Source organism: Echinops telfairi, unplaced genomic scaffold (genome assembly GCF_000313985.2).
Source record: "Echinops telfairi isolate 266 unplaced genomic scaffold, ASM31398v2 ScPeMD7_5;HRSCAF=22, whole genome shotgun sequence".
Classification (NCBI taxonomy): Eukaryota; Metazoa; Chordata; class Mammalia; order Afrosoricida; family Tenrecidae; genus Echinops; species Echinops telfairi.
In genome coordinates, this window is record NW_022103901.1 from 29,201,791 (window position 1) to 29,216,738 (window position 14,948).

The 14,948-nt window shown below is 62.2% G+C and overlaps 2 protein-coding genes across 2 annotated transcripts in view; both read right to left on the reverse strand.

The window, feature by feature from the left end:
• Positions 1-3,575, reverse strand: part of WDR24 (WD repeat domain 24) — a 4,304-nt gene extending 729 nt beyond the window's left edge. Inside the window, exons 1-7 of the mRNA XM_045286018.1 lie at positions 2,461-3,575; positions 1,911-2,088; positions 1,047-1,719; positions 776-894; positions 569-690; positions 372-476; positions 2-278 (exon numbers count right to left, since the gene is read on the reverse strand). Of these exons, the coding sequence (XP_045141953.1) occupies positions 2-278; positions 372-476; positions 569-690; positions 776-894; positions 1,047-1,719; positions 1,911-2,088; positions 2,461-2,926 (1,940 nt within the window). The 5' untranslated portion in view covers positions 2,927-3,575. The remainder of the gene's footprint in view (position 1; positions 279-371; positions 477-568; positions 691-775; positions 895-1,046; positions 1,720-1,910; positions 2,089-2,460) is intronic.
• A 1,231-nt stretch (positions 3,576-4,806) lies between these two features.
• FBXL16 (F-box and leucine rich repeat protein 16) lies at positions 4,807-11,023 on the reverse strand. Its single transcript, XM_004705782.2, has 5 exons — positions 8,720-11,023; positions 7,516-8,024; positions 7,133-7,217; positions 6,754-6,817; positions 4,807-6,592 (listed from the first exon to the last, which is right to left on the reverse strand). The coding sequence occupies exons 1-5, from the start codon at positions 9,362-9,364 to the stop codon at positions 6,444-6,446; spliced, it is 1,452 nt and encodes a 483-aa protein (XP_004705839.1). The 5' UTR covers positions 9,365-11,023; the 3' UTR covers positions 4,807-6,443.
• Positions 11,024-14,948: the final 3,925 nt, after the last annotated feature.

Below are 14,948 nucleotides of genomic sequence, written 5' to 3' on the forward strand. Positions count from 1 at the left end.
CATCTGCACGTCACCCTGCTCGGCGTAGAAGTGCAGCATGTCGCGCACGAGGGTGCTGAAGAAGTCGGGCGGCAGGCGGCTGTCGTGGAGTGCGCGCGACACGGAGATCAGCGAGAACGACGGGTCCACAGGTACTAGCGATGCCGCATCTGCCTCATTGCCACTCACGTGTGGTGAGTCGGCCTTGTCTTGCAAGTGCTCGGGCCCCGGGGGGGTGTCCACGATCTCGTGGCGCAGTGGAAACGCCTCCTGGGGCAGGACATACTCTGGCTCCTCCGCTAAGGGGCAGGGAGGGGGCGCGGCCTAAGCCTTCGCTCCGCCCCAGCCCCGCCCCCAGCCCTCACTCTGGCCCTGTCCACCTCTGGACTCACGATGTGTGTGGTCCGGGTCCAACAGGTACAGCTCCTCTTCGTCTCCTTCCACATCACCCAGGAGGTAGTCGGCTGGCACGTCGCTGCCCTCCGTCTCCTCGTTGTCTGCCCGCCAGGAAGGGGAAAGGGGAAGGAAATGGAGGGAGTGTCTCTCTGCAGACGGCCCCCGCCCTGCCCAGGCAGCCCCCAGCCCCTACCCTCGTTGGTGATGAGCGTGGCGGAGGAATCAAGCAGAACGGTGTCGCTGCGAGTGTCACCCTTGCTGCGGTCCAGCCAGGTCTCTCCGCCCAGCCCTGGGGTCATTTCTTTTAGGTTGAAGCTGGGGGTGGGGAGGGGCAGGTGGGTGGGCAGGGCCTGGGAGACTCAAGTCCCCTGCTCTCCAGGGAGCCCCTCCCAGGCCCTACCTGTTCATGAGCTGCAGACCTCCTGAACTGCCCTTGCCCACGCTGTGGTTAAGGTTGGTGGAGGGCACCAGGCCAGGGCTGCAGTAGATGATCCTCAGCATGGTCCACGTCTGAGCCACCTGTGGGGATCGGCACTGGTCATCAAGGGGCCCCGATCCAATGGTTGTACAGACCCCCCACATGGATGCAGCAGCACAGAAGGGGGCAGGGGAGGCAGCACACATGGCCAAGGGCAAACACGGGGGTAGGGGGGTACACTTCAGCAGCCAACCTGGTTCCGGCCCAGCTCCCGGGCCACTTTGGCATTGTGGTCGCAGAGCTCAGCCAGTGGACGGCCGGCCAGAGCGTAACGCTGGGCAGTGTCCACAAACCAGCTTATGCCACTGCCGCTGGTCTCTGTCTCAAAGACGCTGAGGGCACTGCAGGCCATGCCCGCGAAGGGCTCCGCGAGGTCCAGCTTGCGTTTAAAGAAGATCGGGTGGCGCCGGTCACCTGCGTAGGGCTTGCGCCCAGACTCAGTGGCCACCAAGCTCTCCTTGGCAGCAAAGGCCAGGTCCCCGAAGAGTCCGTAGCAGAGACCCTCGGGGTTGGCTCGTTCCACGGGTTGGCTGGCGTCTCGGAACAAATGCTGGCACAGCGTGCTGTCCTTGGAGCCCGACAGCAGGAAGGAGGGATCGTGGGGGTGTCGCCAGGCGATGCCCGTTGTGACGTCCCGGTGCTCCTCGAACATGGCGGCCGGCACAAAGGGCCGGCGCACGTCCCACACGTAGATGTTGTGGTCCACCATCATGGAGCAAGTGGCCAGGTGGTGGCGGCACTCGGGCCTCCACTTGACTCGGGCCACCGAGGCGATGGTCTGCACGCAGTGCACCTCCCTGGCGCGGGGCGTAGTCACGTCCCAGACCTTCACCATCTTGTCACGCCCGCCCGTGGCCAGCCAGCCTCTGTGGGAGCCCCAACCTCAGCATTTTCTCCCACAGTTGGAGGCGCCCCAATCTGCCATGCCCCACTCTTTCTGCCTCAGGTCTCAAGATAGAAGACCTCTAGGCCCCACCTGCCCAATGCCCCCTGAACCTCACCTGTCCTCAGGTGACCTCCCACCCCTTACACCTGTCCCCAGGTGATCCCGGTACACCTGTCCTCGGGGTGCCAGTCGCAGCAAAAGACGGGCCCGTTGTGGGCTGTGAACATCCTCTCGCAGCGGTCAGGCCTCCGGATGTCCCAGAGCTGCACGTTGCCATTCTCGAAGGTGGAGGCGAAGGTGAAGTAGTCTCGGATGCTGAACTGCACGTCCCGCACACTCTCCGACTGTCCTGTGGGTGGGGAGGACCTAGGGAGGTGAGGGCCCACCTTGGGCTCCTGAGGGGAACGGAAACTCTCTAGCGCTGTCCAGGGGGCAGTCAGAAGTCATGGGGAGAAGCCCAAGGAGGGGACACTGGTTCAAGAACCCGGCAGAGACAGTGGCTCCATACCCTCTCCTGCGCAGCAGCTCGACGTCTGCCCCCTCCCCTCCAACAGCCTCTGCCTGGCTCACACCTCAACACCTTACTCCCTTTGGCAGGGCGGCAGCCCCCTGCAGGTTCAGGTTCCCTTCCTCCAGGAAGCCCTCCTGAGCTTAATGCCCCAGGGAGGCTGGGAGACTGGCTGCGACATGGCCCTGGACATCCACGCGCCCTCAGCCTCACCTGAGAAGGTGCTGACCGAGTCCTTCCGGCGCAGGTCGAAGCACTTCATGAAACCATCCTGGGAGCCACTGAGTAGCACGTGGGCCTCAGTGGGATGGAAACAGACCTTGTTCACCGTGCGCTTGTGCTCCGTGAACAGCTGATCCTGCTTGTTGCGGGATGGTCGGCCCAGGTTCCAAGTGACCACCACGCCATTGGTGGCCGCTGTGGCCAGGAGGTTCTCGTCCATCTGGTGCCAGACCACGTCGGCACAGCTCAGGTTGAGCGAGGGCTTACGGCCCACGCGCAGGTTCAGCTTCTCCACAAACTGCTCCTCCTCGATGGCATACACTTTGAAGATGCTGCGGCCCGCCACCACCACTTGGGCTGCGTCCCGGCACACGCTGATGGCATTGGCCGGAGCGTCCAGGTGGCAATGCATAGTGCGGCCCGTCAGCACCGTAGTCACACGTGACATCTTCTCCATGGCCGACAGCTGGTGGGGACTGAAGGTCTGCCGCAGGGTGGTGTGGGCCCTCAGTTCAGGCCCCTCACACTGGCTGGGCTTCCCAGGACTGCTCAGGCCTGGGCTGTGGGGCAGCTTTGGGGAGCTGGTTCAGGTTCACTGATCCTCAGGGGCCAGTCTAACAGACAAGTTCTATCTCATTGGCATTGGTCTTGCTGATCACCCTCAGTGGGCAGGCCACTTGCTGCTGCAGCTGCCTGGAAGTCAGTCAGTCCATTTCTGATATCCAGGGAAGGCCCTACCTGTTCAGTCCTGAGCTAGACTCTCTCCCTACCCAACCATCTCTCAAGAGCTGGGATCACTAGCTACTCTGTCAGCCAAGCTGGGCAAGGGAGCGGGGTGGCTCCCGGGTCCAACCTGGCGGAGGAATGACAAGGACCTGAGGGTACTGATGGGCTAGAGGGGTCCAGAGGACTCCGCGGATAGAGACGCGGGGAGCGCAGAGAAACCTCGAGGCCTGAGTTAAGGAGCGCGAGGCGTTTAGAGGACTGGCGGGCGGTGCACTGACTTCCCGCGAGCGGGGAGGAGGCTCCGGGGACGCGGGGCGAGCGCGACTCGAGCTAAAGAGGTCGAGGCAACCGTGCTAAGGGAGCCCCCGCATTTAACAAAGTAGCCAGCCTGGCGACCCGGAACCGCCACGCCGGAAACGGTCCGTTTCTTCCCTGTCCCTGGCCGGAAGTGGTCCGCTGTTCACCCGCCCCGCCGGAAGCGGACTCGAATTCTCGCTCACCTCTCGAACGTTCCGGATCCGGAGCGCGACTGTGGGCGGTGGAGGATGACGCCCGGTTGGGATCGAGGAGCCTATTTCGCTTCGAAGTTTTTGTTTTATCTCAGTTTTATTGCCAGCGTTCTTCAGCATCTCCTCCCAGATGCATCAGCAAGTCCAGTATTACTTAAACCGTTCCCCAAAAACCCAGTCTTCCCCTAAATCCATCTTCTCCCTCTCCTGGGCCTGTAGAGCTGCCTCCTAAATGCTCCTGGGCCCACCTTTCCGCTTTGACCCAAACCCTGTCGGAGCTAAGTGCCACTCTTCTGCTTAAGCTCTCCCCTTCAGCACCCCCCACATGCCTGGACCTCCTCTCCCACCCATCACCCACCATGCTATTGCCTCCATCTGTGCCTCTGGCCCTTCTCTGAGAGGGCCTCTGCTGCCTCACAGCCACTGCATGTACAAGCCTCGCACGCTTGCTACCCCTCGGCTCAGCATCACTGTCACAACCCCAGAAGCCTGGCTGGCCACTCCTGCAATCACTACTCCACAGCATGTCACAGCCTGTCCCTTGCTTGCTGAATATTGTCTGTCACACAATAGGACAGAGGCCAGGTCTGCCTAGGTCTCCACCAAACTTCTGGTTCCTGGCACCACCTGGGCAAGACTCATTCAATTAGACCCTTCTCTGTGTGTCAGGAACCCCCCTGCCTCAGTTTCTCTGTGTGTAGCACAGGGCTTATCTTCGAAGGATACATTATGCATAACAGCTTTACTGCCTGGGAAGTTTCAAGGGAAACAAAACACACCATGCAATCAAGTCTGCCTCACATTGACCCAATATAGGGTTTGGAGGTTTTGTGGATCTTTATGGGAGCAGACCACCTCATCTTTCTCCCCCAGAGCATCTGGTTGGTTTGAACCACTGACCTTGGGATTAGCAGTCAAACACTTCCTCAACAGCACAGCCAGGGCTTACTCCTGGGAGGCCAGGGTCTTCTTTATTGGTCACTGCTATGCCCCCAGTCAGGCCTAATGCCACCTAGTATCTACACGTGTTGAAAGTTTGAGGTGAAATTTGGGCCTCCAGAACAGACACATGACTTGCCTATGTAGAAACCACTCCGACGCGTGTTTTTACAACATTTTTAATATATATTTTTATAAACAGGTCACGTGATAAAATAGCACAAGAAACACTTACCAAATATAAGGTTATATCTTCCGCATATACAGGAGAATGAGGTCGTTATGTACAATAAGACAATGATCTCAGGGGTTGGTTTGTTTCCTTTTGTCATTTTCTCTCTCCCCTTAATTTTTCCTCCTACAGTCGGAGATATCACAGCTTCAGTTGCGTTAATACTTTGGACAGGGCAGTGCCCCCCTCCCCGCTCGGGAGTGGTGGAGAGGAGGGGCTGGAGAAACTGGCTCCTGATGACCAGCCCCACAGCCTCCAGCCGGCACTCCAACAGGGCAGGAAAATCTTTGGGCTGTCGAAGCCTTCCTCTGCTTTAACAGCATCGCTCTCGCCTCTCGCTCTCTCTCTCTTTCTCTCACTCTGGACACTGGTTACTTTCTTCCAACCAGATTTTTGTGGGGGTATCTCCTGGGCCTCAAGGTTGGGATGGAAAGGGGGTCCCAGCCGCCTCCTTGGCAATCGCCAAGGTGTGCCAGCACACCCTTCCTCCAGGACTCCCAAGTGTCTTGGAATCAAAATTTGGCCAGAGCCCAATTAGGCAGGCAGAGGTTTGAGAAGCTGGGAGGGTTTGAGGGCTGGGGTTGGGGTGGGGCTAAAAAGGACCCCTCTCCCCTCAGGGTAGCAAGGGTATGCTGGCCACTGGAAGATTGGGGTCGCTGGCTGGGCCAGCCCTGCAGACTTCTTCTGGCGGAGGAAGGCCTGTTCAGAGTGAAACTGGGTGCTGGCCGGCCGAGCTGGTTGGTGGCAGGAACTGTGATGTGGGACCTGCGCCGGTTATTCCCAAGGCCTGCGAGCCTTAAGGTGTCAGCTCCGGCTTTCACCATGCCTCAACCACACTCTGGCTGGCTGGCTGGCTGTAGACCACTTGAAATCCAGACTGGCGGCCACACTGTCCCAATCCAAATCTGTCCCAGTGAGGCCAGGGATGTAAGGATACGGGTAGGATAGAGGGAGGCCCACTAGGGCCAGGCTGGCAGGGGGCTAGGGGGGGCGGGGCTGGGCTTGGGCTCCTGGGGGGACCATGGCTTTGGCTGTGGCCTGTGAATCCCTCGCTCTCCTCCGAGGATGCCAGGCTCTGTGCACAGGAAGGTACGGAAGCCCTTGGGGCCCTGACGGCGCTGTGTCCTGTTTCCCCCGACCCTGTCCAGGATGGGGGTGAGCAGCAGGGAGACAAAGGGGAGGCAATGGGGCGGTTCTCTGGCGAGTTCAAAGTGCTTCCCCAGGGCCGAGCCCCGGACAGGCCCTCAAAGGGTGAGCGAGTGATGGCAGTGGCATGGGGGAAGGGCGGGCGTGCAGTGCGGGCACGAGGGGCATGCACAGGGTCCCCGAGTGTGTGCGCGTGCGTGGGGCTGGTCCCGCCGCCCCTCTTTTCCCAGGGCGGGGCCAGGAGAGGAGCGCAGGTGGGGGAAGGGGAGGGGGCGGGCGAGGCGGGGGCGCATCCACCCTGCACAAGGCTGGGGCAGGTAGGGCTCCCCAAAGAGCCCTGCGGGGGATGGGGGTTCTTGGTGCCCCTGCCCCGCCCCCTCAGAGCATGGCCAGTTCCTGGATGGGGCGGGCAGGGCCCCCGGCTACTCGATGACCAGGCAGCGAGGCAAGTGCTGCGAGAAGTACTTGAACAGCTCGGGCGTGGCCCCTGGGCAGTTGGTTAGCTCCAGCTCCTCCAGCTCCTGTAGCTGCACCAGGCCAGAGAGCCCGGTGGTGGTCAGCAGGGGGCAGCCTGCGGAAGGCAGGGGCAGAGCTCAGGGCGGGCCAGTAGGCGGGGCTCACCCATCTCCCTCCTTAGCCTCCTCTAGGCTGAACCCAGTCAGACATGAGACCAGGTGGGCCAGGGGCAGAAGGGGGGCGGTTGGACTCAGCGGGGCGCTGGGCACTGCTCACCTGCCAGAGATAAGAGACGCAAACTCCTCATGGCCAGGAGGTGCTTCAGCCCAAAGTCCTGTACCTGAGCGGAGGGCAGGGTTCTTTCAGTTAGCATCTGGGGCCCACCCCCCACCCCCGCCAGCTCCGCCTTTGCGCTGGTTCACTGAGCAGGTAGCAGGAGGCAGGGTTAGAAGGGCTTTCTCAGCCCGGGTGGGAATGCCAGTGGGCACCTTGACATCCTATGGACCCCGAGGAGGCAGAGGGACCTCAGTTTCCATAGTGTGTGAGTAGACAGGGAGCAGGTGAGCGGATGGTCTGGATGGCGGCTTTGCCCTCCACCCGCACCCCCCAAGCCCTCTACCCACCAGAGGAGGCCACGGAAGGGTGGGGCTAATACCTGGCAGCACCATCGCAGGTAGAGACTGCGGAGGGACGACATGGTGGACAAATAGCTGAGGCCAGTGTCCGTGATGCGAACGCACCTGTGTGTGGTCCAGGAGGCGCACTGCTGAGGCCGGTCCACACATCCAGCCCCAGCCCCAGTCCTTTCCTCTTTCTTGGAAGCAGCGTCCCCTTCCTACTAGGGGCGTGGGCTATGGCCCCATCCACTAGTCCCTCTGTGGTCTCACACACTCACTTTAGGGACCTCCATTCAACGCTCTCCCCTCACCCCACCCCGTAGCCCCACCCACCCATCTGGCCCCACCCACCGGCCAACTCACTTTGCCTTTCTAGCCCTGGGCACCTACTCCCCTTCGCCTCCAGGGCCAGGGCACACACCTGTCCAGCACGAGTTCCTCCAGGCGGTGCAGGTCGCAGGCCACGTACTCCAGCGCCATGTCGGTGATGCGCGGGCACCAGGAGAGGTCGAGGCTGCGCAGCTTACGCAGGTTCTCTGCCACGAGCTCGACGCCGTCGTCCGTCACCTTGGAGCAGCCCGAGAGGCTGAGCGAAGTGAGGTTGGGCAGGCTGTGCACCACGTTGACCACACCGTGGTTGGTGATCTCCCAGCAGGACAGCAGGCGCAGTGTGTGCGTGCTGTGGCCCTGGCGCGCCGTGAAGTAAGCCAGCGCCGTGTCCGTCACGTGGTAGGCCTGCAGGCTCAGCTCGGCCAGGTTGGGCAGCAGCTGCGAGATGGCGGCGATGGCATCGTCGGCAACGTTGATGCAGTCGCTGACGCTCAGCGAGGTGATGCGTGCGCTGAGGCTGGACCACAGCCCGGCTTCCGTGAAATCATTGCACCCGGACAGCTCCAGCCGTACCACGCCCTGCATTTGCTCCAGCATCACCTGGGGGAGGCGGGTGGGGAGGCGGGGACATGGGTCCCAACTCGCACCCCTCTGGGCATGGTGCCCCCGGGGCACGCCCTGTGGTGCCGAGCAAGAGGCAAGGGTCTCCTGGGTGTAACCCCCATAAGTACCCATCGAGGAGAATTTTGGCCCCAAAGTGGGGCACCCTAGTGGCACAGTGGCTAAGCCACGGGCCGCCCACTGAAATAGCAACAGTTCAACCCCCACCAGAGGCTTCTTTAAAGATAGCAGCCTCAAACAGCCTACGGGGCAGCCTTCTTTGGCCACTATAGGTTTGCCAAAAATCAGAATCCACTCGATGGCACACGAACCAGTGGTTCTCAACCTGTGGGTCCCGACCCCTTTGGGGGTTGAACGACGCTTTCACAGGGGTTGCCCAAGACTATATTTCCGATGGTCTTAGGAACCGAGACACTGCTCCTCTAGCCTTCTCCAGGCGGGTCCGCCCACATGCAGATACGCCCACACGCGGCGTCGCCACAACACAAGGAACTGTGTTAAAGGGTCGTGGCATTCGGAATGTTGAGAACCACTGCGATAGACCAACAGGGTTCTCAAGCAGGAGGCCTGGCCTAGCCATCTCTGGAAGCCCAGCACTACCCTAGGTGGATCCAGGCCCCACCCACCTGCGGCCCCGCCCCTCCCGGGTAGCCCTGCCCCACCCCTAGCCGCACCTCCAGGCCTGCATCGGTGATGGTGGAGCGCTTGAGGCTCATGGCCTTGACCCCCTTCTTGGAGAGGGCATAGTTGTCGATGAACTCACAGATGTCCAGGTCGGAGACCCCCACCAGGCAGAATCCCTCGAAGCCACGCGCGGCAAAGCCCTGCAGGTTGGCGAACTCCTTCTCGCCGCCAGGCAGGGTGTTGTACAGCTCCTTGGCATGCAGCACCGGCGTGAGGCCGGCCCAGAACTTGGGCTGGTAGAGCACACGCCGCCAGGCCCGGCACACCTGCGCCAGCACGCACTTCTCGCAGGCCGAGAAGTACCAGAAGAGGCCGTTGAGGATCTTCTCGTCCACAGCCAGGGGTGGCCGCTCAGCCAGGGGCCCGGGTGCTGGGGGGGAGGCAGGTCCACCCAGGGGGAGCCCCACCGAGGGGCATGGGACCCCCGCCAGGGCGGGTCGGGGCAGCGGGGCAGCCAGGCTGGGTGGCGGGAGGGCAGGCGGGGGTGGAGGCTGGTACAGGCGGTTCTTGACGGCCGGGGTGCCCTTGGTGATGCTGGCTGCGCCCAGGCCGTTGGGCTGGCCAGGCAACTTCACCAGGCCATTGCGAGGCAAGCATGGAGGCTTGGGGTCGCCGTCGACGCTGGGGTTTGACATTTTCCAGGCTACCTCTGCAGGGGGTGGGCGGGAGGAGCGGTGAGACCCTGTCCAGCAGGGGAACCCCAAGGCCACTCCAGAGGAAGCAGTCGGAGGTGGTGGGAGAAGAGACTTGGCCACTCTGGCGCTCACCCTGGTCTGCTGGGCACCAGTCCCCCTCACTGCTTGCTGCCCATAGCCAAGGATGGACAGAGAGGACTGGGGAGCACTTGCCCACTGGTGCCCTGAGAGACACACTAGAACCCAAGACCAAACTTACTGCCATCAAATTGATGCCACCTAATTGCCACCCTATAGGACCGGGTAGAATTGCCCTTGTGGGTTTCCGAGACTAAAAGTCTGTTTGGTGGTTTCAAACTGCCAAACTTGTGGATCGCAGCTCAACTCATAGTCACCATGCTTCCAGGGCTCCCTGAGAAGCACGCCAGTCCTGAGACTACTAGGGCTCCCATGTGAGCCCTACACATGCACGGTCTCCTCGGCCCATGGGGATGATGCTGTATGACTATCCATCATACGGACAGTTGCTAGCCCCAGGTCACAACCCGTCACTGATGGCCCAGAGGCTTGGCCCAGTGCTGGCCGTGGGAGGGCAGGCATTGGGGGCTCCCCTTGGGCCAGCATCTTCAGTGCCCTCACCTCAGCCCAGAACAGCTTTGGGTTCCACCCAACTCCCAGTGGCTGTGAGTGAGTGGCAGAGGGCAGTGGGCATGGACAGCCCCAGAGGGAGAAGGCAGTAAGGCCCTCATCACACCACTCTCTGCTCCTCTCTGTTAGCCACTACCACCCAGCAGGGAGTGTTCTGCCCAGCATTTCCCCAGCATCTGGGTCAGACTCCCTAGCTGGGGCCACAACTTCCACAAGCCATGCCCTTCTCTGAGCCTGGGAGGGGGGATCATGTCACCCAGGGGCCTGACTGGGAGGGTGGGGCTCTGAGCCGGCTAGCAAAAAGACCTGGGCACTAGAGTCAGTGACTTCTGAGCACCACAGCAAGGTGGACTTCATGTCCCCTGCCTTGTAGGTGACCTCGGGCTCCTGACCTCTGCCCCACACACTCAGCGAGGGGCAATCAAAAGCTGCAGCTGTAGAGGGAGGTGGCTCCAGGTCATGTCAGCACTCACTTCCAGCATCCAGAGACACCTTCCTCACCTGCCTGGCTAAGCTGGACCCCGGAGCTGGGGGGCCTCGCCCAGGTCGCCAGCACTGGTGTCCACCAAGCCTGAACCCAACACCCTACAGCTGGGGAGGGCTACAGGCCTTCTCTGGGGTCATCAGTCCCCCTGAGAACGAGCCCAGGCTGCCCGCCCAGCCCAGACACCAAGGCCTTCTGCCCCTGCAACCAGGACCCCAACCCACTCCAGCTACTGTTCACCCTCCCCACGGGTTCTGCCACTGGGACAGTCACTATTCAAACTAACAGAAGGGGGAGGGGGTGAGGAACACTGGTATTATCCCCAATTTCCAGGTTCTGTGCAGTAAGGATGAGCCCGTAATGGTGGGGAGGGCAGATGAAGACCTGGCATGGGGGGCTGCCCCACATTCGCGATGCAGAGGACAGGAGTGGGGGGGCCTTCGGGGACAAGATGACGTCCAAGGCTTCCTCTGCCCCTGGGCAGACGGAGAGGCGCTCCGCACTCCCTCTGGGCGGCTGGGAGGGGCGGGGGGGGTCAGCTGTGTGCCCTGAGCCACCTCTCAACCCCAGACCGGGCGCCCCGCCCACCAGCCTCCCCGCCTCCCGCCCGCTCGGCCCGCCCCTGCGCGCGCAGCACCACGGACAGCGGCCTCGCCAGCCGCGCGCGTCGCTCCGCGCCTGGCCCCAGCAGGCTGTGGGGCGAGGTGCAGGCTCCCCGGCTAAGGCGCAGCCGGGCGAGCCCGCTCCGCAGGGAGTGGCCCCGAGACGGCGGAGCAGCAGCCCGCCCGCTCGGCTGGAATCCGGAGGAGGCGGCGGAGGCGGCACCCGAGAGAAAGAGCTAGGATTGATGCCGATTTAGGCTGAGGGCGCTCCCAAAGCTGGGAGCGCACGTGGAGTGCCGAGGTGGGTGAAGCACGTGGATACACTGGGCCACCTAAAGGGCGCCCTTCCTACTCCGCTGGAGCCTGTGACTGCACCCCAATCTCTGCACGTGCCCATATCGCACCCGTGCCCCCTGGGCCCCAGGCTCCAAAGGGTGAAAAGGGGAGAACTAGGAGAGAAGGCAGGTGGAGAGGCTGCCCACTGCCTGGGGGGTGGAGGGGGGTCCACAACCTAGCTGACCCTCAGTTCTGGCCCTGACCTTGGCCCTCCCTGGAGGCCAGCCTTGCTATGGTCAGTCTTGTGTCCCTTGCCAGCTGCTTCTTGTACTCTGGGCCTTGCCCCAGGACCACAGCTTAACATGGGGCACAGGGACTTCTCTCAAGTTCAGGGACTGGAGCTTTGGGAGAAAGGCCCTCCCGGAAGTTGGCCGAGGGATCCCTGAGGGACAGGATGAACCTGGCCCTGGCCCTACACACCTGGCCAGGAGGGGGACCTGGATCCTGGTTCCCAGGTGATCAGAGCTCCTCAACCTCCTGCCACCTGTGACAGCCCCCACGCAGAGCTCTTGGGGACTAGGAGGATCCTGCCAGCAGCAGGTGGGGGCAGCTGCCCTGTCCTTTGCATGGCCTCCACAGGGGACCCTGGGGAAAGGCCAGTCTACAAGGACGGCCAGGCTTGCACCGCTGCCCGTCTTCCTCAGTCTCCTGTGCTTGGCTTGGGGAGCGGAATTCAGGGAAAGGTCCCCTCCCCGGGTCAGATGAGGAGAGAGAGACTCCAGGACTCAACCCAGGGACTATGGGAGCAGTCCCTGTGACCTTGCTTTTGATGTGTTGTCCTCGAAACCTAGGGCGGAGCTGCCTGGGGCTCCACCATCCCCACAGAAGGGGCACTCAGAGGGTCTGCTGATGGGCTGGGGACCTGGCTGCCTCACAATCTCCCTTCCTGCACCCGGCCGGCAGTCCATAAGGACCCCTCTGCTCAACGTACTCAGGCTCTCCTCGACACAGCCAGCTCCTTCACACGGCTTTCAGAACCAGCGGCGTCTCCAGGACCCCCTCATCACTGCCCCCATGGCTGCCTCTCCCCTCAGCCTGGGACTCCTTGGGGACAGACTGCATGGCATTCCGTGGTCTCTTGGGTATGGCCAGATGAATGAATCAAAAATGAGGAATGGGTCCTGCAGGAAAGGCCCAGCAGCAGAGACTGAGGGCTCCATGGAGGATGGGGTGGGGGTTGTACCTCTGTATTTTGGCTGTGAGCCCACAGGGGTCGCTGAGGAAGGTCCTGATCCCCTGGGCAGGGTGGGGGTGGGGGTGGGGACTTGAGTCACAAAGCTCTCAGGGGCAGAACAGTTTTCTCTTTTGTTCTCAGCAGGGACTTTTGGGGAGCTGGGGGTTGACAAGCCAGCTACCAGAGTCCCTGAATCTGGCCAGGGAGGGCTCCAGGAGGTCAGGAATGTGGACAGTCCTGCCTGAGGACCCAGGGCCCAGTCCCCATCACTGCCTGAGGCTGTGACCCATGCAGCCTGACTTCCAGGGGGCAGTGAGGCCCACCCCACTGGGCAGCTGTACACACATCTGTAATACCTGGACAGGCAATGGTGACCCAGAAGTCACCGCTTGGACAATGCTTGACCCTATGGTGCCTCCATCAAACCCCAACCTGGGCCCTGACCTGGTCACACCCCTGTTCAGAGGCTGCGGCTGTCCTAGCACCCCCAATACATGTTTCTCTGTGGCTGGAAGCCCCCCATCCCTTCATCACCCCAGCTTGGAAGGCTAGCCCAGGACCAGGGAACCCTTCCTTCAGGGCCTCCTACCCTGGGTGGCTGTGAGGAGCCAGAAACCCTCACAGCGGCTGGGCTCAGCGGTGGGCCCCAAGGCCTGGGATGACAACTGGGGCAGCTTGGAGCTGGGGACTCTGGCGGGTTCACAGTCTCCATGACAAGCCCCGTGACTCAGGCACGCTCACGTCCTGCCACCTTGCACATGGTACAGTGGCACTCCTCCCACCCCCAGCCCCGGGATGCTTCTGAGTTGTGGGCACTCCCCACCCGATGTACCAGCAGGGGCTCTGCAAAGAGGAGACCCTTAGGCTGGGACGGGTGGGTCTGGAGAAAGACTGGAGTGGGGGTGCCACACACAGAGTCACATGGTCGACCACAGCAGCCCAGGTGACACAGTCTAGGGAGATGGTTCTCAAGCTCCAGGCCCAGCTCAGGGGGGTGGGGGTGGGGGGCTGCTGCTCTGAACAACTGACCCTAGTCCTGTCCCCACGTTCTGTGGCTGGCACACCACTAGGAGGGAAGGGCCTGGGCTACCAAGCCATCCCTCATCGGCTTTTGTTGACACCCCACCCTGCCCTGTGCAGAGCTTCCACTGGGACAAGGCGAGGCAGGGGCGCAGGGCAGACCAGCAGAGCCAGCCCAGGAGACCCCTGCCCCAGGGTTGAGATTTCTGCTGGTCTCTCACTAGTTCAGGCCTGCTAGGTCCAGCCCTACTGCCCCCAGGCCCCCCACCCCAGGCCACTGGTTTCCTCTGATGGGGAGATAAGCCCACGTATCTGGCTGTGAGGGTGTGTGTATGGGGTAACTTCCTATCCAGGGTTTTGATGGCTGGGGAAGCTGGGTAGAGGGGGCTGCAGACCAGTGCCAGCATAGGCCAGGGGTTCTAAGGGGCCTGGCGGCCTGCCCTTGCACCAACATGTTTACAACCCAGCTGTGCTCCCCTCCCCACCACTGCTCTCCCTTTTCCTCTTGGCTGTCTCTGTGAGACCTGCAGCCAGGGTGAGCAGGGCTGACCACCAGGCCTCCTCCCTGGCCTGGGCAACTTTGGGGGGTGAGGGTGGGTGGCTCGGGCCCCTGCAGGCCCCATGAAAACCCAGTGTTCCCTCACTGGCCCAGAAGCCTGCAGGCTGTTGTCCAATGCTCCACAGAAACGACACGGATGCTGGGATGGAGGGCCCTGGGCCGTCAGGCACCAGGGAGGCCTAAGCTGACCCTGGTCATTGGGCCCTGGGAGCCACGGGTGGGGGAGGGGAGTTCAGGAGGTGGCAGGTGAAGTGGTGTCTGCCATCTGCTCTCCTCAGGCAGGGAGGAGCTCTGAGGAGTCAGCCTGCTGCCTCACACACACCTTTAAAAGGTCTCTGGACCCCTCCCCAGCAAGGATTGGGGGGTGGGGGCAGCTCCCCTGGGTCAAGTTGCTCCGAATCTCTGGCCAGCCCCGTCGTCCCCTGCCTCCCACCTCTATGAGAAAATGGGGGCTCCTCATTTCCATCCAGAAGGTGTCAGATGGGCAACCCCCCCAGCCACACAACCCGGGCTCCTCTTGGAGTTTAATTGTGTCCAACGCCTGTCAAGGCAGGAGCTCCTGGCCCTGGGGGTCAGCGGAAGGCCCAGGCGCTCACCCACCTTGGGGTGTTGGTGCTGCAACTCCACACTTCCACGGGGACACCTCAGTGGCCCACGCGACACAGACCACGGTCCTGACCCCTGCGGGCCTCCTCCGCGGCGTGGGGTGCGGGAGGGCCTGGCGGGGGCCAGAAGCCCGCTGGCTCTGGGTGCGGCGGGGA

What these genes read in the sequence shown, in the direction of transcription:
- FBXL16 (XM_004705782.2), bottom strand. Translation starts at nt 9,364, where the DNA reads ATGTCAAACCCCAGCGTCGACGGCGACCCCAAGCCTCCATGCTTGCCT. An exon ending in TCACCGATGCAGGCCTGGAG is followed by an intron (nt 8,025 to 8,719) that starts GTGCGGCTAGGG and finishes CGCCTCCCCCAG; the next exon opens with GTGATGCTGGAGCAAATGCA. An exon ending in GCGTCTCTTATCTCTGGCAG is followed by an intron (nt 6,593 to 6,753) that starts GTGAGCAGTGCC and finishes TGCCTTCCGCAG; the next exon opens with GCTGCCCCCTGCTGACCACC.